This window comes from Geotrypetes seraphini, chromosome 8, assembly GCF_902459505.1.
Source record: "Geotrypetes seraphini chromosome 8, aGeoSer1.1, whole genome shotgun sequence".
Taxonomy (NCBI): domain Eukaryota; kingdom Metazoa; phylum Chordata; class Amphibia; order Gymnophiona; family Dermophiidae; genus Geotrypetes; species Geotrypetes seraphini.
The window spans coordinates 182,496,535-182,516,349 of NC_047091.1; the positions used below are offsets into that span (position 1 = coordinate 182,496,535).

Sequence of the window (19,815 nt, forward strand, 5' to 3'; positions counted from 1 at the left end):
ACCAACTTCCCAACGACACAATGGTCAGACCTGGACCGGCTGTACAAAAAATACAGCAAATCCTCCTGTGATTTGAACAACTGTCCTCCTTACCTACTAGCTACAGCATCCACCAAATTCATAGCTTGTCTCACGCTATGGTTGCAAACCACCCTCAGGGAAGATCAGTTCCCTCCGGAACTTGGCAAAATCATAATCACCCCCCATACTAAAAGACCCCAAAGGCCCAATAGACAACCCAACAAATTACAGACCAATCGCTTCTATCCCACTATACATCAAACTCATAGAGGGTCTAGTAGCACAATATCTATCCAACTACCTAGAAGACCACCACATTCTGCATCCAACTCAATCTGGTTTCAGAGCTAATCACAGCACAGAAACATTACTGGTATCTTTACTAGATATAGCCCGACAGCACCTCAGAAAAGGAAACAAGTTACTAATCATCCAACTCGACCTTTCAGCAGCATTTGACTTAGTAGACCATCCAATATTTCTCCAGATACTAGATGCCATAGGAATAACTGGTAAAGTTCACAACTGGTTCCAAGGATTCCTTCAAACAAGATCATATAGAGTTAAGTCAAAAGATCTTTTATCCGACCCCTGGACAAACCCCTGCGGAGTACCACAAGGATCCCCACTATCGCCCATACTATTCAACCTCTTCATAGCTTCCTTAGGCACTGCCCTAGACGCCCTAAATATAACTTCTTTCAGCTACGCAGATGACATAACCATCATTCACCCATTTGACATCCAAGACCCCATCTCCAATGGACGCCTGAAAACAACACTGGAAACTGTAGAAAAATGGATGACGAACCATAAGCTGAAACTGAATGCGGAGAAAACCAAATTCCTACTACTAGAGAAGGAACAAAAACCATCACTAACAGAACTGGAAGTAAACGCAATCAAATATCCTATACAGAGCACTCTCAAAATTCTAGGAATACAATTAGACAGACGCTGCACTATGCAGACACAGATACACAAAGTCATACAGAAGGCATTCTTCACCATGCGAAACCTAAGAAAAATAAGAAAGTTCTTTACCAAAGAACACTACAAGATCATGGTACAATCCCTCACACTCAGTACCTTGGATTACTGCAACAGCCTCTACCTACCATGCCCAAACAACATGATAAAACAACTACAGACCGTTCAGAACACAGCCATCAGACTCATCTACTGTCTCAGCAAATTTGACCACATAACCCCCGCCTATGTAGACTCTCACTGGCTTCCGATAAAAGCAAGAACTCAATTCAAGTTCTATTGTCTTCTATTTAAAGTAACCCATGGAACTGCCCCCTGTTATCTAAACAACCGCCTATACCGCTACCACTCATCCAGATCAAGGAGAACTCAAAACCTATTCACCTTCCCCCCTCATAATGGTACCCGACGTAAGAAACTATACGACAGCCTTCTAGCGACACAGGCAGCGAAAATTGACCCCACCATCACCAAACTAATGATCAACACAACAGACATCAAAGTGTTTCGAAAAGAAATCAAAACATTTCTATTCAAAAAACACGTCCTTACTAACTAGTCTCCTCCCCTTTCGCACAAGCTCTCCCTCTCTTGAATATCACATTAGTCAACTCCTAGAACCTTTCCTTCCAAAAATACTCAGATTCCTAAATAAGCATCTACCTCACTATCCAACAAACTTCTTATGTCATTGTTAGGTAACTTCTCGTCTGTAACCCGTATATACTGATATTCTCCACTGTATCCTGTTATCACTTGATTCTCTGCTATGTAATTCTTATAATTGAATCCTCTACCACACCATGTAAAGTACATGAATCACTGTTATGTAATTCTCTAGATAATCTTTGTTACGCAATTCTCTCGGTAATGGCCAGATCTCTTATAATTTGTAATCCGCCTAGAACCGCAAGGCACAGGCGGAATAGAAATCACTAATGTAATGTAATGTAATGTAATTCTGCCTGGAATCTTGATACTCTTTAGGGTTCTAGAATCTTTTGTTACTCTTTGGGATTCTGGAATGTTGCTACTCTTTGGGGTTCTAGAATCTTTTGTTACTCTTTGGGATTCTGGAATGTTGCTACTCTTTGGGGTTCTAGAATCTTTTGTTACTCTTTGGGATTCTGGAACGTTGCTACTCTTTGGGGTTCCAGAATCTTGCTATTCTTTGAGATTCTGCCTGAAATCTTGATACTCTTTGGGGTTCTAGAATCTTTTGTTACTCTTTGGGATTCTGGAACGTTGCTACTCTTTGGGGTTCCAGAATCTTGCTATTCTTTGAGATTCTGCCTGAAATCTTGATACTCTTTGGGGGTTCTACAATCTTTGTTACTCTTTGGGATTCTGGAACGTTGCTACTCTTTGGGGTTCCGGAATCTTGCTATTCTTTGAGATTCTGCCTGGAATCTTGATACTCTTTGGGGTTCTAGAATCTTTTGTTACTCTTTGGGATTCTGGAACGTTGCTACTCTTTGGGGTTCCGGAATCTTGCTATTCTTTGAGATTCTGCCTGGAATCTTGATACTCTTTGGGGTTCTAGAATCTTTTGTTACTCTTTGGGATTCTGGAACGTTGCTACTCTTTGGGGTTCCAGAATCTTGCTATTCTTTGAGATTCTGCCTGAAATCTTGATACTCTTTGGGGGTTCTACAATCTTTGTTACTCTTTGGGATTCTGGAACGTTGCTACTCTTTGGGGTTCCAGAATCTTGCTATTCTTTGAGATTCTGCCTGGAATCTTGATACTCTTTGGGGTTCTAGAATCTTTTGTTACTCTTTGGGATTCTGGAACGTTGCTACTCTTTGGGGTTCCGGAATCTTGCTATTCTTTGAGATTCTGCCTGGAATCTTGATACTCTTTGGGGTTCTAGAATCTTTTGTTACTCTTTGGGATTCTGGAACGTTGCTACTCTTTGGGGTTCCAGAATCTTGCTATTCTTTGAGATTCTGCCTGAAATCTTGATACTCTTTGGGGGTTCTACAATCTTTTGTTACTCTTTGGGATTCTGGAACGTTGCTACTCTTTGGGGTTCCAGAATCTTGCTATTCTTTGAGATTCTGCCTGAAATCTTGATACTCTTTGGGGGTTCTACAATCTTTGTTACTCTTTGGGATTCTGGAACGTTGCTACTCTTTGGGGTTCCGGAATCTTGCTATTCTTTGAGATTCTGCCTGGAATCTTGATACTCTTTGGGGTTCTAGAATCTTTTGTTACTCTTTGGGATTCTGGAATGTTGCTACTCTTTGGGGTTCCAGAATCTTGCTATTCTTTGAGATTCTGCCTGGAATCTTGATACTCTTTGGGGTTCTAGAATCTTTTGTTACTCTTTGGGATTCCGGAATGTTGCTACTCTTTGGGTTTTGGCCAGGTACTAGTGACCTGGATTGGCCACCGTGAGAATGGACTACTGGGCTTGATGGACCATTGATCTGACCCAGTAAGGCTATTCTTATGTGCTTACCAGTGTACAGTAAAAACATTAAGAGGCTCATAATCGAAATAGAAAACCGTCTAAAAACTGGTCCAAATCGGCACTTGGACGATCTAAAAGACAAATCGTCCAACCAGATTTTTTGAACCAGGTTTTAGACGTATCTAAAAATGACTTAGGCCTTCACAGTGCTGCAGTACGCCCAGAGCTAAAAGGGGCGTTTCAGGAGGAGTGTCGGGAGCGGGATTTGGGCCATCCTAGGCTTAGTCATACTGCATGTATTACAGTTTTACAACACTGCCTAGACGGAACAAGTACAGACCTCCACACACTGCCCAGTGATCACTGACCCCTTCCCCCATAAAAATCGCAATAACAACTTTACGTATCTGCCTCCAGAACATCAGCACCTGGCAGCCTGGCATAGAAAAGCCTAGTAAGAGCTGCACAGAGGTGGCTTAAGTGGTCTTGGGGGTGGGTTAGAGAACCATGGAGAGGAAGACCCAGGCCACTCTAAACACTGCATTCATGGTGAAAAATGTGCACCCCCCATAAACCCCCCTAACCCTTTTATACTGCCATATAAGTGGCTCCTGTAGCCATAAGGGCTATTGGAGTAGTAGATAAGTGGGTCTAGTAGGTTCTGGAAGTGTTTGGGGGGGCTCACCATGACCTTTAAGGGAGATGTGAGATGTTTATGTGGCACCCTATTTGTGAAGTTCACAGCAGTTCCCTGTAAGTTACCCCACTACTCTGGTGCCATGTCTGGTTGTCCAGTCCCTCACTTTTCTGGCCCCTCCCACACCCAAAAGTTATTTTTCTAGGCGTTTTTGACTTGGATGAATTTTTGGTTGAAAATGGGGTATAAAGATGGATGACTTAGTGGTCTGGACAATCAGACGGCTGGACGTACAGTTGGACAATTTTCGGGAAAAAAAAATGTTGGACGTATTTTTCGAAAATGGACCTTTTCCCATGTCCGACATTATGACATCACAATCTGAGCTCTAGAATGTTGCTACTTAGGATTTTAAAGTGTTTGAGGCTTGTGCGGATGAGGATGGAGCTTAGGCATTGGTGGAATGAGGCATTATGACATCACAATCTCAGCTCTAGAATGTTGCTACTTAGGATTTTCAAGTGTTTGAGGCTTGTGCGAATGAGGACAGAGCTTCGGCATTGGTGGAATGAAGCATTATGACATCACAATCTCAGCTCTAGAATGTTGCTACTTAGGATTTTAAAGTGTTTGAGGCTTGTGCGGATGAGGACGGAGCTTCGGCATTGGTGGAATGAGGGATTATGACATCACACTCTCAGCTCTAGAATGTTGCTACTTAGGATTTTAAAGTGTCTGAGGCTTGTGCGGTTAAGGCAGAGTTGACATGAATGGGGCAGGGACAGGAACAAAACTATGGGGATGGGAGGGGAAATTGAGTTCCTGCGTGGCTGGGAAAAATTTGTCCCCGTGTCATTCTCTAGTCAGGAAGACCAACCAAGAATCGTTGTCTCTAGCACAGAAATTTTTTCTGCTCTTGTCCTTTTTCCAGAGAGACTGGGTTACAGCTGCTGTTTCCATGGAAACACAATCATTTTTAGGGTAGAAGTTTCCTGTTGATTAGGAAAATGTGATAGAAAGAGTCCCTTGGAATAATTATTCTGGCCTCACAGGTTTCGCGAGCAAGCTGTTGTCACGAGGCTTGTAAGATCTCCAGGAGAATAACTCCTTAGATCACATCAGGAGCTGGGGGCCAGAGTATTAAAGCCCTGTAGAACATAATCCAGAGCGGTGTTCTGCTGCTCTGCTGGGAGGACAGAGCAATGGAGAAAACAGAAGATTTGTATCAGGTCTTCTCTCCTACAGCCCGTCTTAAGCCATGGGCCCTCAGAAAGAAGTTACAAGTCAAAAGGGTCTCATTTTTTTCTAAAACTAAAACTAGGGGTGCCTGATTTTGCTATAGTAAAATCCGGACCCCCTAGGCCCGCCCAGTTCCACTCATCCCCTCCCCTCCCCGTTACGTCCTCATCACGCCCTAGCCCCCCCCCCCCTCCCCGCTTCCTGCACGGATTTTCTCCTGCCCGCCGCAATATAGAGGAGGCTTTTCAAAACCCGGACAAAGTACTCAAAAGGAGGACATGCCCGGGGGAATCCGGACGTCTGGTAACCCTAACAAAAACTCATCCCGTTCTATATTCAGCCCCTGGATATTCAATGCTGGTCCATGTCCAGACACTGGAGCTGAATGTCCAGAGTTAAATCCTGCAATAGTTTATGCAGGCCCCAACCAATATTCAGCTGGGGCCCGCATAAAACATTTAGACCCGGATTCTCCAACCAGCGCAGATTTTTAAGGCGCCCAAACTCAGCTAGAAACGCCATTCAAATGTCTAAAAAACGTCGGTGCTGGAATCGCGCCTCTGCAGGCGTTTTAGGTCACCTAATGCCACTATGGGTGTGGCTAACGCCACAAGTGGCATTAGGCGGCCTAAAGCTCCTTACGTAGGCGCAATTCACGGCAAAGATAGGCGCCAGAAATGTAGGCCTGGAAAACCGCAGCCTACATTTCCGGCGCCTATCTTTCACGGAGGTGCGATTCTCTATAGGGCGCCATCATGTGACTGGCACGCGATTGGTGGCCGTTTTCTAGGAAGCCGCCGATATCAGCACCCTATAGAGAATCCGGGCCTTATTGCCCACTCCAGGTTCTTGTGACCTTGGGCAACTCACTTAACCCTCCTTGCCCCAGGCACAAATAGTTAGATTGTGAACGCACTAGAGACAAAGTACCTTCATATAAAGCATACAGCATAGGTCTAGTGGCACTATAGAAATGATAAGGAATATCGGTAGGGTTGCCAGATTTTCCACCTCGTTCTGCCTCTGGCTCCGCCCCCATTCCTCTCCAGCCTCGCCCCCACACGAACCTCCCCGAGCTCGAAGGCCACATTTGGAAGCCTTGGCGCATGTGCGGATGTCAACGCAATGACATCACCCGCACGCACAACAAGCGTGCATAAGACGTCATCATGGTGACAACCGTGCAAGCGCAAAGGCTTCCGGATGCGGCCTCCAAGCTCAGGACTTCCAAACAGCCGGGTTTGGGAAATCCCTCTTGGCGCCCAGACAGTCCTCCCGGATGTCTGGTAACCCAAAATATTGGTCGAGATCAGTGTTATTTAAAGTATTAGGTCAAAGTTCTTAACTAAAAGTACAGGTAAATTCATATTTTGATACTTGAGTAAAAAGTATAATGAAAACCAAATAAAAGATTTGCTCAAGTAAAAAAATGTCTAAAAATAATACCTTTTGAGTAAAAGTAAGTAACCACAAATACAACATCTGTTTATCAAGAATTGCTACCAGCTTCAGCTTTATCTCCGCTTTAAAGTGACCCAATATAGGCAACTCTGCTTTTCGTCTAGGCCAGGGATAGGCAATTCCAGTCCTCCACCATTAATATGTATGCGATGGATTTGCATGCACTGCACCATCTCTACCATGAATATGTATGAGATGGATTTGCATGCACTGCACCATCTCTACCATGAATATGTATGAGATGGATTTGCATGCACTGCACCATCTCTACCATGAATATGTATGAGATGGATTTGCATGCACTGCACCATCTCTACCATGAATATGTATGAGATGGATTTGCATGCACTGCACCATCTCTACCATGAATATGTACGAGATGGATTTGCATGCACTGCACCATCTCTACCATGAATATGTACGAGATGGATTTGCATGCACTGCACCATCTCTACCATGAATATGTACGAGATGGATTTGCATGCACTGCACCATCTCTACCATGAATATGTACGAGATGGATTTGCATGCACTGCCTCCTTGAGATGCAAATCTATCTCATGCATATTTATTGTGGACTGACCTGGCTCCGGCTCTCGAGGACCGGAATTGCCTACCCCTGGTCTAGGCTATATTCACTGAATAGGCAAATTTAAGACAAAATGATCCACTGTTTGCATGATGAGGTTTGCAATGGTAAAATCCTGCTCCCAGATTTGCCGTTTCATTTGGTTTACTAAGAATTGTCATTTATATCTCCCGTCCACTTTTACTTTTTACTTTGAAATGTAAACTAGGTAAAAATAGTAAAAATTGACAAAATGATTACTTCAGTAAAAGTGACTTCTTTACAAGTAAAAGTATCATAACACTTACAGGTCTTGGTCACTTCTCTCATGTTGACGTAGTCCAGAAAGGGCACCGCCAGACCTTGTCCCAGGAAGATCTTTACCAGTTTCATGGCAACCTCTTGGCGGTTCTCCACTGAGCTGACCTCCTCCAGCATGGCCAAGGGGGTGATGCTCTCCTCCTGAGACGAGCAGCGGGACAAAGTGGTTGAATCCAAATTTCATCTCACCGTCAACATTTCATCTTATCCAATAAACTCCTTCTGACCACACTGTGAAGCGTTTGGTTTCTATACCTCAAAAAACAGCTCTGCCCCCTTTTCTCATATCTGTAGCCCTCAGGGACGCAACCCTCTGTGACTTAACATAAGATGCCTCATGCTATCCATCAGCTCTTGTAAGATCATTCTATCTATCAACTTAGAAATTAAAAGGGGACAGGTTTAGAACCAATGCCAGGAAGTTCTTTTTCACTCAGAGGGTGGTGGACACCTGGAAAGCGCTTCCAGAGGTTGTAATAGGACAAAGTACCCTACCGAGCTTCAAGGAAGGATTGGATAATTTCCTGAAGGACACGGGGGTTGAGGGATACAGATAGAGGTAGTGATAAGGCTAAGGGGATTAAAAGGACTTAGACGCCAGTCACCTTACAGGTCATGGACCTGATGGGCCGCCGCGGGAGCGGACTGCTGGGCGCGATGGACCTCTGGTCTGACCCAGCGGAGGCAACTTCTTATGTTCTTAACTTTGTAAGCTCCCTGGGAATGCCCAGATCAATTCTTTTATTGTAAACCGCCTAGAATTGAAAGGTATTGGCGGGATAGGAAACGATAATGTAATGTGATACTGATCTAAGAGAATTCTTAGGTGATAATGTATTGTAATGCTATGCCAATTAACCCCCTCTTTTACGAACGAATAGCGCAGGTTTTAGCGTCGGCGACGGCGGTAACTGCTCATAGGAATTCTACGAGCGTCGGAGCAGTTAACCGCCGCTGCTGGCGCTAAAACCCACGCTATGCGTTCGTAAAAGAAGGGGTTAATTTGCGACCCGTTCTCAGCTCTTGGGGGAGGACGGGATGTAAAACTAACTAACCAAACTAAACTATTATTTTAATCCCCAATTTTTGAAACAACCCGTTCTAAGTGATTTACAATAAAACCAAGAAAAAATAATAAAGGAAAGAAACTACATTTATAATAGGAAACAGCCACAGTCATAAAAAAAAGAAGACAGAACTGACTGCTGTTAATACCAGAAAAACTGTTTAAATTATAATTCTTTTTTTTTTTTTTTAATAAATCTTTATTGAGTTTCTAAAGCTAACAAAAATGCAATACAATATCTATACAAATAATAGTAATCATATATGCACTTATAATCAACTAGAATCAATGTATCTTTCCTTTTCTTAGATTTCCTTACACATCCAGGGTGGGTGGGTGGGGGGAGGGAAATGTATTTTGAGGATTTAAATTACTTAATTATAATATTGTAATCACATATGTCTTACTATATTAATAATTGGGAGAAGGATGGGAGAAAATGATTATTTTATGTATTACTTGTGTAGTTAATAGTGCGTTTTATGCAATATTTATGTTCAATTAATTGTATTGCACTGTCGAAGTTTGAAAATCAATAAAGATTTTTTTTTAAAAGTAGTAATCATATATTCATTTATAATCAATCAGAATCCATACAACATTTTAAAAAACCTCACCCAACCACCATTTTCATAAGAGAATAGAACCATACAAAAGAAATACCCCCCTCCTGCCCTCCCTCTCCCTGGGTGGGTGGGTGAGTGTGTATTATACCAGGGGTAGGCAATTCTGGTCCTCGAGAGCCGGAGCCAGGTCAGGTTTTCAGGATCTCCACCATGAATATGTATGAGATGGATTTGCATGCACTGTCTCCTTGAGGTGCAAATCTATCACATGCATATTTATTGTGGAGATCCTGAAAACCTGACCTGGCTCCGGCTCTCAAGGACCGGAATTGCCCACCCCTGTATTATACCAACAGAAATAAAGGAAAAGACAACTATAACGAAGCCATAAAATTGTTAATTCTGATCATAAGTCTAATGGTAAATTATTCTAGTAAGATGGGGCTTTGAAACAGAAAGCAGAGGATCCGGTAATTTCCCAACGGGCAGAGGATGGAGAGGGAGGAATCAGTCGGTGATCGTTAAGTGATTGTAGAAAGCAAGTGGTGCGCATTGTGAATTGAATACGAAAATGGAGCAGAAGCCAGTGTAGCCCATAGAACAGTGGTGTGACGTGGTCTTGTCGCTTAGCCCTACAGAGGAAACGTGATGCAGGGACTGCAGATGCTTAAGACTTGAATGTGGAAGACCGGCATAAATGAGGTTGCAGTAGTCTAGTCGGTTGGTGGCTTGTATGATATGCAGGGGTGTCAAAGTCCCTCCTCGAGGGCCGGAATCCAGTCAAGTTTTATGGATTTCCCCAATGAATATGCATTGAAAGCAGTGCATGCAAATAGATCTCATGCAGATTCATTAGGGAAATCCTGAAAACCCGACTGGATTCTGGCCCTCGAGGACCGACTTTGACACCTGTGATATAGAGTGTGCAGTGCATTCTTATCAACCAAGTGTCAAATAGAAGTCAGATGGCTCAAGCTGGCAAACTCAGAACTCAAGACAGAAGAGATATGCTTAGATGAGAGTCTGTAATAACACCCAAGTACCGAAAAGATTTCACAGGTGTTAATGAAATTCCTGAAAGCACAATTGGTGACAGAGGTATTGTGGTACGATCAGTCACCCAACTTCCAATCGCCTACTGAAAGAACTCCTCCTCCTCCCTGCTGGAATAGGATAGACCCCCCTCCTATCTCCAGAACTAGGGTTACCATATTTAAAGACGGGAAAACCTGGACATATGGTCCCGCCCCGCCTTGTTCTGCCACAAAATCCACCCCATTCCTCCTCCAGCTTCACCCCCAAAAAGCCTCATCTCTTTTTTGCCAACCTCCAGGCCACATCTGGAGGGCCTCCAGCATGCGCGGATGCGTATGACGTCATCCGCACATGCTTATTGAAGGCCCTCCTGACACAGCCGGAGCTCGGGGCTTTCCAAAACCCGGACAAACTACCAGGTTTTGGAAAGTCTGTCCGAGAACACGGATAGTCCTCTAAAAAGAGGACATGTCCGGGTTTTCCCAGACATCTGGTCACCCTATCCAGAATGCTATCCTACCATGGACGCAGTCTACCAAGGTACACCATCAGTAGCGCAGGGGACATTGGCGCACTGACAATTCCACTCCGTCAAACGCGCACAAGGACAAGTGCGCACATGAAGGTAACAGGACTATCGGGGTGCAATGGTAAGTGTAGTGGGGGGGGGTTTAGCGGCAATCGAGCTCGTTGGCATCCCCCTAAAGGAGAGCAGAATTGTAGTGGAGGGTTCCCCCCCCCCCCGAGAGCAGAATTGTAGTGGAGGGTTCCCCCCCCCCCCGAGAGCAGAATTGTAGTGGAGGGTTTCCCCCCTACCCACCCCCACCCTCCCTGAGAGCGAAAGAGCGGAAACCGGAATACTTGGGAAGCAGAGTGCAAGTTTTAAGTGTAGTAGGGGTTTTCCCCCCCCACACACACCTCCTCAATGGAAGCACAAGTGTGTTGGGGGGTTCCCCCCAACCTCCCCTCAGAGCACAAACGAAAGGCATAGGGAAGGCAAAGGATGCCGGCACACATTTGTCCTGCACGCAAATGTCAGGGAGTGATTGTCGGCGCGCTTTTGACGGGTCACCGTCTACCAACATACCTTTTACCTCTGAAAAACATTTAATTATTGGACTTCCCTTGAAATGACCCAACCAGGATTTGAATCTCCTGTTAATCAGCCTCCTAGTTGTACTTATCTTACAGGAAGTGCAACACACTGACCCAACAAAAGATTTCCTTTGGCTTCTGGAATCCAGCCTAACGTTTTCATTATGCCAAAGACGATATGCTAGGAAGAGCTTATCAGGGGAGGAAAAGTCTTGAGCTCACAACATCCCTTTGCAAATACAATGATAATCTCTTATTGAGCCTTTGCTGTGCTCGAGATGGAAGGCAGAAGCTACATGAGAAAGGCAGACACCGCTGCTTGTGGCACAAATAGAAAAAGGTGGGGGGAAAAGAGGGGAAATGCACAAGAGAGAACCCTGATTTGTAGAAATCCCCTGATATTATCGCAGATCTTTAATGTGGTTTAGTCAGAAAAGGACTGAGAATAGCTGTTCCAAGGTGAGGGAGAAAGGGTTTTCAGGGAGAGATAGCACGTCAGAGCCTATGAAAAACCACACCGCATACCTTCTCCCTACGACCTTCTCTTAGGCCAGGCTAATCAACGCGGCCTGTCACTAAGCCATTAAGGGGAGCTGATGTGGAGCTGGATCTGGTCCTTTGAAACGCCTCCTTCGGTGTCAACAAGGCGGAACTTCTCAGAGAAGGCAGCCAGAGAGGCAGGCTCAGGTCACTGAAACTGGACTTCTCTACTGATTTACAAATGTGAGAGTGGATATAAATCTGCTGATGACACCTCGTTTTTATGAGACACCAAGGAAGGAAGTCCTACAAGTTGCTTTCTCTACATCAGGTGCAGAGATGGGTAGCAGGCTGCTTACATCATCATCGATCATGCTTATCCTACCATACGCACCACGTGGGATCTCTTAGAAAGAGGAAGAGATAATGAGTACTGTGGATGGGTAGACCGGATCAGCCATTTGGCCTTTATCTGCCACCATGTTTCTATGTTTCTATAACCATAAAGCGCAATGACATCACAATGCTGGTGTAAAAGCCTTAGCCTATAGGAAGAGGAGATGCAAATGTTAAGAACCTTAACCAATAAGGAGAGGAGGAGTTAGTGGATGCTCTGGATGGGCCATTTGGCCTTTATCTGCCATCATATTTCTATGTTTCTATATCCATAAAGTGCAATGACATCACAATGCTGGTGTAAAAAGCCTTAGCCAATAAGGAGAGGAGATGCAAATGTTAAGAGTCTTAACCAAGAAGGAGAGGAGGAGATAGTGGATGCTCTGGATGGGACATTTGTCCTTTATCTGCCATCATGTTTCTATGTTTCCATATCCATAAAGCTCTATGACCTCACAATGCAGGTGTTAAGAGCCTTAATCTATAGGGAGAGGACATGCAAATGTTAAGAGCCTTAGCCAATAGGGAGAGGAGGAGATAATGGATGCTGTGGATGGGCCATTTGGCCTTTATCTGCCATCATGTTTCTATGTTCCATATCCATAAAGCTCTATGACCTCACAATGCAGGTGTTAAGAGCCTTAGCCTATAGGGAGAGGACATGCAAATGTTAAGAGCCTTAGCACTCCTTACCTGCTCCCCTGTCCCTCTTCCCTGCTCCCCCTGTCCAGCAGCACTTCTTACCTGCTCCCCCTCCCACCCCCGGTCAGCCAATCAGCCTTCTGCTTAGCCGAGTCCTCCTCACCCCCCCCCCCCCCCGAAGCATACTGGGTATGATTTACTGTACCCACTGGTGCTTCAGTTGCCCTCTCCTGCCTTTTTTACAGACTCAAAATTCGCCAGTGTTCCTGGAACGGAATCCCCGCAAATTTCGGGGGAGTACTGTGCATGTACAGTTTTTTTACTTTTGTTAACTGCGTTGAATTGAGAGGTAATTGTGATATACAAATGAATTTGTTATGTTATACCTCAGCCAGCCAACGGAGGTCCTTTTCCAGACTTTTCTTCCGGGAACACAGAACAGAAATATTTAACACCGTCACTTTTTCCTCATCACTTTCCACATAGTTCTCGGCATCTTTTAGTCTCACAATGCCATTTCTAGTCTTCCTCCTTATTCCAATATACCTGTCTCCTCTTTTTCTCTCTCTGCCTATGCTTTTGCCAATTGTATTTCTCTGTTCACTTCTTTGAGTTTTATACGCTATTCCTTTCTGTGTTTCTCTTCTTCCATTCTTTTGGATTCCTTGAACGCTGTCTCTTTTGTCTTTATTCTTCCAGCCATCTGCGTAGAGCACTATAACGATATCCTTTTCCTTTTATTAACTTTCCTTAAGTTTCAAGTTTATTCAGTTTTTGATGAATCGCCTATTATAAATTCTAGGCGATGTACATGTTACAATTTTAATATAAGAAACTTACAAAATAATTCAAAAATACAAGATACAAACGATACAAACATGAGTTTAGGGAGAGGGGAAAAAGTTACAATAATAGGGTATTGTTAAAAAAAAGGAAAGAACAATAGGGAGGGTATTATAAAACCAAAGCACAATGTAAAAAAGAATTAAGAAAGCTGTGTTAAAAATCATAGGCATCTTTAAATAAATAAGTCTTTAAAAGTGATTTGAATTTAGCAGAATCAGGCTCAGATCGAATATACTGTGGTAACATATTCCACCACTGAGGGCCCATAACTGTAAAAATATCTAGTCTTCTGATTCCAATAACCTTTAAAGATGGTACTGAAAGGAGACTCTGTTCCGATGATCTTACGTAGAGTTCAGTTGCCATTTTTATAGCTTCTTTCAGCTTGGACCACAGCCTTTCCATTTCCCATCCCATCGGTTCTTTCTTCAGGAACGCTCTCATTTTACGGAAATCGGCACACTTGAAACCAGGACTTTTGAGTTTTGTGTGCCGTCACCCCCCCCCACACACCCCAACATTAGACATACTTTCTCCATTTGTGAGCACCAGATCTAGGTTGGTTCCATCGCCATTCGTTTGAGCAGAGCGCTTTGAAGGGCATCCAGCATCTCTCTCCTTCTTTCCGATTCTGTAGTTGGGACGTTCCACTCCACATCAGGTAGGTTTGAAAGGTCACTTGGACACACAAAGTCAGAGGCGTGAAGAAAGTACAAGAGATTTATTACGGTATACCGGACTCTAGTGCAGTTAATAGCCTGCCTACTAGAGTGTCAGAAACAGGAAATACACAGACTTTTATGCCCTTTTCGCAAACTAATATATGCAAAAACTACAATTTTCATTTGTTACTTCTATAACTTTCTACAATTATTATTGGTCCTAAGCTCACACTAGCAGGTCACTTATCTAACTCTTACAGTTCTAAATGTTAAATGTACAGAAGGGCAGGGTACATCATGGCTCAAACTCTTATCTATTTAGCTTACAATGTGGTAAGGCAGGGACATACATTTTAGGCAGATGAAGTCAATAGATTGTACACTTTCTTCAGCTATGTAGGCCAGAGCAATATTTTAAACAACAGTTAACCATTTCATGACCCTACAGGTTGAAATCTCCGAGTAACCGAAACCCCCCTTTTTAGACTCAGCTTATGGATATCTGCTTCTACATTTGTGTCGGAGGCCTATGGATGACTCCTATGTATACAGAGGTTCTGTCTTCTCTTTTCAAGCTGATCCATAATGCTTCCTCCATTCCCCGGGACCCCTGTATTTCAGCTGCTTTAAATAGAGCCACTCCTCCATCTCTTCGGCCATCTCTACCCTTTCTAAAAAAGATTACAGCTCGGTATGGTTACATCCCACTTATGGGAATCATTGAGCCATGTTTCTAGGATAGCGACAAGATCTAATTCAGCTTCTAACAGGGCTTGCAGAGCCTGAACTTTATTAGCTCAACTATGAACATTGGTGTTCATTACTTTCCAGCAACATTTTGCTAGTAATAACATAAGCCTACAGAGTCATATCAATGATCCATCTAGCTCAGTAGCCCGTTCTCACAGTGGCCAATCCAGGTTGTGGAGGGGAGGAGGGAATAAAAGTACTGTACAGTAGACCCCCCGCAAATACACGGTTCGTGAATCGCGGACTCAGTCATTCAAGGTATTTTCTGACTGCCAGACGGTCAGAAAATGCAGGAAATGACTGAGTCCGCGAATCAGCCTTCTGCACAGCCGATTCCTCCTCCTCTCCCCCCATCAACCAATCGGCCTTCTGCACAGCCGATTCCTCCTCCTCTCCCCCCATCAACCAATCGGCCTTCTGCACAACCGATTTCTCCTCCTTTTCCCCTTCATCAACCAATCAACGTTCTGCACAGCCGATTCCTCCTTCTCTCCCCCCCTCAGCCAATCAGCCTTCCGCACAACCGATTCCTCCTCCTCTTCCCCCCAGCCAATCAGCCTTCTGAATAGTTGATTCCTCTTCCTCTGGTCCGTCCCCCCCCGTCAGCCAATTAGCCTTCTGCACATCCGATTCCTCCTCCTCTCCCCTCCCTCAGCCAATCAGCCTTCTGCACAACTGATTCCTCCTCCTCTCCCCCCCCCAGCCAATCAGCCTTCTGCATAGCCGATTCCTCCTCTTTTCCCCCCTCATCAACCAATCAACCTTCTGCACAGCCGATTCCTCCTCCTCTCCCCCTCCCCCCCGTCAGCCAATCAGCCGATTCCTCCTCCTTTCCCCCTCATCAACCAATCGGCCTTCTGCACAACCGATTCCTCCTCCTCTCCCCTCCCTCAGCCAATCAGCCTTCTGCACAACTGATTCCTCCTCCTCTCCCCCCCCCAGCCAATCAGCCTTCTGCATAGCCGATTCCTCCTCTTTTCCCCCCTCATCAACCAATCAACCTTCTGCACAGCCGATTCCTCCTCCTCTCCCCCTCCCCCCCGTCAGCCAATCAGCCGATTCCTCCTCCTTTCCCCCTCATCAACCAATCGGCCTTCTGCACAACCGATTCATCCTCATCTCCCCCACCCTCCCCGTCAGCCTTCTGCACAGCCAAACCACCTGCCAGCCTAAATATTATTTTTTTAGCACCTGCCACCGCCCCTGCAGCCCTTTCCTGCCTCAGATCCGTTCGCGGTTTTTCAAAATTCACGGGTGCTCCTGGAACAGAACATCTGCAAATTTTTGGGGGAGGACTGTATAAGGAATCTGAATTTCTAAAACTATGGCCACCAAACAGTAGTTCATGTGGGACTATATCATAGAATGAAAAATCAAAAGTTATCAGTATCTGTATTAGAAGGAGAAAGCAAACTTATTTTTCTTGTTTGGGTTTTTTTTTTAAACAGAGAGAAACAACCAGACACCAAATTATACTAGAGTTATGCAGATATTAGTCAAAGAGCCTGAGACATTCTGCCAAACAGATGGACAAAAATGGCGCCATCTCAATGTGCAAAGCTCATAGACACTTATCCAAAATGGCTTAAGGCTTTCCCTGTGGGACAAGGGGCTTTTGCATCTATTGGGTCAAGGGCTTTGAAGACTTAAGCAACGAAGGATTTTTGGCTTCAAATTTGTTTTTTGGAAAATTCCTATCACTGTTCACACTCGACGTGTACAGCACATTGTGTAACTCAGTGAAACAAACTCCTACTTAAATGCGTTTTGAGCTGTACTTTTTAGTTGAATGCTCAAAATGTACAAAACCAGCCGACTATTAAAAGACTCCTTAAATTTGCAATCTGCTTTTTATTCCCAGGAGTTCTTAGCTATTCATGCATGACAGTGAAGTAAAACCAAGAGGAAATTATACACTACCCATAAAAAAAAATGTAAAGCTTTTCCAAGAGCTGTAGCACCTGGAGACAAGAGAGAAGTTTCTTTTGGCTTCAACTTGTTGGGGGGGGGGGGGGTAACTGAGCCTTCCACATCTTTCTGGCTGCTACACTTATGGCTGCAAGACGGAGATGGGCAACCCCGGTCCTCGAGGGCCAGATTTTCAAGATTTCCATAATGACAAAGGAAGTCATCATGCCAGTGTATCGTGCAATGGTGCGCCCGCATCTGGAGTACTGTGTCCAATACTGGTCGCCGTACCTCAGGAAGGACATGGCGGTACTTGAGGGAGTCCAGAGAAGGGCAACTAAATTGATAAAAGGTATGGAAAACCTTTCATATGCTGACAGGTTGGAAAAGCTGGGGCTCTTCTCCCTGGAGAGGCGGAGACTTAGAGGAGATATGATAGAAACCTTCAAAATCCTGAAAGGCATAGAGAAGGTAGACAAGGACAGATTCTTCAGACTGTGGGGAACCACAAGTACAAGGGGTCACTCGGAGAAATTGAAAGGGGACAGGTTTAGAACGAATGCTAGGAAGTTCTTCTTTACCCAGAGGGTGGTGGACACATGGAATGCGCTCCCGGAGATTGTGATAGGGCAGGGCACGCTACGGGGGTTCAAGGAAGGCTTAGATAAATTCCTGAAGGATAAGGGGATTGAGGGGTACAGATAGAATTAGAGGGTACAGATAGATTTAGAGATAGGTTATAGGAAAAGGCAGGGACCACTTAACAGGTCGTGGACCTGATGGGCCGCCGCGTGTGCGGACTGCTGGGCGCGATGGACCTCTGGTCTGACCCAGCGGAGGCAACTCTTATGTTCTTAATATGCATGAGATAGATCTGTACTAGGGTTATCAGACATGTCCAGGGGTCCGGATGGCTTTTCAAAACCCGGCTCTTTGTCCGGGTTTTAAAAAGCTTCCCGACATAATCCGCATGTGATGTCATTGCGTTGTGCCACGCATGAGCAGATGGCACCTGGGGACAAAGGCGGAACTGGGCGGTCCTGGGGGGCGTGGCCATGGGGGCCGGATTTTCCCGAAGGAAAATCAGGAAACCCTAATCTGCACGCACTGCTTCCAATGTATGCAAATAGATCTCATGCACATTTAGCGTGGAAAACCCGACTGGGTGGTGACCCTTGAGGACCGTGGTCGCCCACTCCTGCTGTAAGAGGTGATTCACAGTTCCCTGATTGGATCTATACAGCCATGTTGGGTTTTTGTTGATTGATTCTTGCTATTGTTTTAAATATATACCCTGTTTCTCCAGATTTTAAGATCGATTTTTATGTTATGCTTCTGTTTTGGTCTCTAGTTTTTAGCTTTTACTAATTTTTATTATTTTATTTATAATGTTTACATTTCTATTTCTTCTAAGATTTTATGTCAATTTCTCAGCATCCACTATTTTGGTAAGCATCATCTCTTCATTGTACACCCCTAAAGTAAATATTAGCATCACCTTGGTTCACCTTAAGTGCCCTCCACTTCATCATAACATAACATAAAACTCACTTGTATACCCCAAATACCATTAAGTTCTATCCAGTTCACAAAGATTAATAATACAAATGAATAAACATCCAATTTCTAACTTCCAAAAGATTCCCTAAAAAGATACGTTTTTAAGGCACGTCGAAATTGTTGTTACGAATTTGGGACTATGAATATATGAGTTAAATCCCTAGTCCATAAGGCTGCCTGAAAAGATAGCAATCTTTCCCGAAATTTCTTATATTTACATTCCCTTTACAGAAGGGAATGAAAATAATGAGAGAGACTTTCTAGAATGTTTAGAGTTTGTAATGATAAAAGATTCTATAAGATACTCAGGAATTGAGCCTGTTAGTGTCTCGTTTTTCTTTGAGTCACGCCAAAAAGACCGCACGTAGAGTGCACTTGTTTTCATATCCCTCCATAAAATCCTGTCGTTATAAGAAGTTCCTTGAGAGAACCCTCTCATTCCCTGCCATGCCGGTATTTTCTGCATTATATTGTAAATGCTTTCTGTCTTTGTTTTTAAGTCCATTATTCTAATTTGTATTTTATCAGTATCCCATGTATTAGCTCACCTTGTTGTGAACCGCCTAGAACTTTTTGGTATGGCGGTATATAAGAATAAAATTATTATTATTATTATTATTAATAAAAGAAATACAGCCGACCTTAAATTTAAACCGTGCCTCAACTGGAAGCCAGTGCAGTCGGTGATGAAAATCAGTGATATGATCAAACTTCCTCAAGTTGAAAATCAATCTGACTGCTGCGTTCTGAATTATGCGCAGTCCGTAAAGGTTTTTCTGAGTACCAGCAAGAAGCACAATGTTACAATAGTCCAACTGACTAAGGTCAAGTGATTGAACCATCAATCGAAAGGAGTCAATATCAAAGTATGCTCTAATTAATAGTTCTTAGTTTCCATAAAGTATAGAAACTCTTTCGAACCAACGAGTCAACCTGATTTTTCATAGTAAGGGTACGATCTCAAATTACACCAATCATATCACTCAACATTCAATCGGCACTGCTTAATCCCTATTTGCTTCACTAAACACTTTCTTTTCTCTTCAACGATCACTTTAGATCACCATTTGATGAGAATCACGTCTACAGAGGAACCTGAGAAAGCTTAAGGTCGCTTTCAGCGTTAATCACACCTACTTTGACCTTAGGTGTTCTA

General features: G+C 44.0%; 1 protein-coding gene across 3 annotated transcripts in view; it reads right to left on the reverse strand.

Annotated features, from left to right (window-relative positions):
* Positions 1-19,815, reverse strand: part of RASAL1 (RAS protein activator like 1) — a 242,943-nt gene that overhangs the window by 117,937 nt on the left and 105,191 nt on the right. For all 3 annotated transcript variants that reach the window (XM_033956050.1, XM_033956049.1, XM_033956051.1), the window contains one exon: positions 7,641-7,794. In XM_033956050.1, the coding sequence (XP_033811941.1) occupies positions 7,641-7,794 (154 nt within the window). The remainder of the gene's footprint in view (positions 1-7,640; positions 7,795-19,815) is intronic.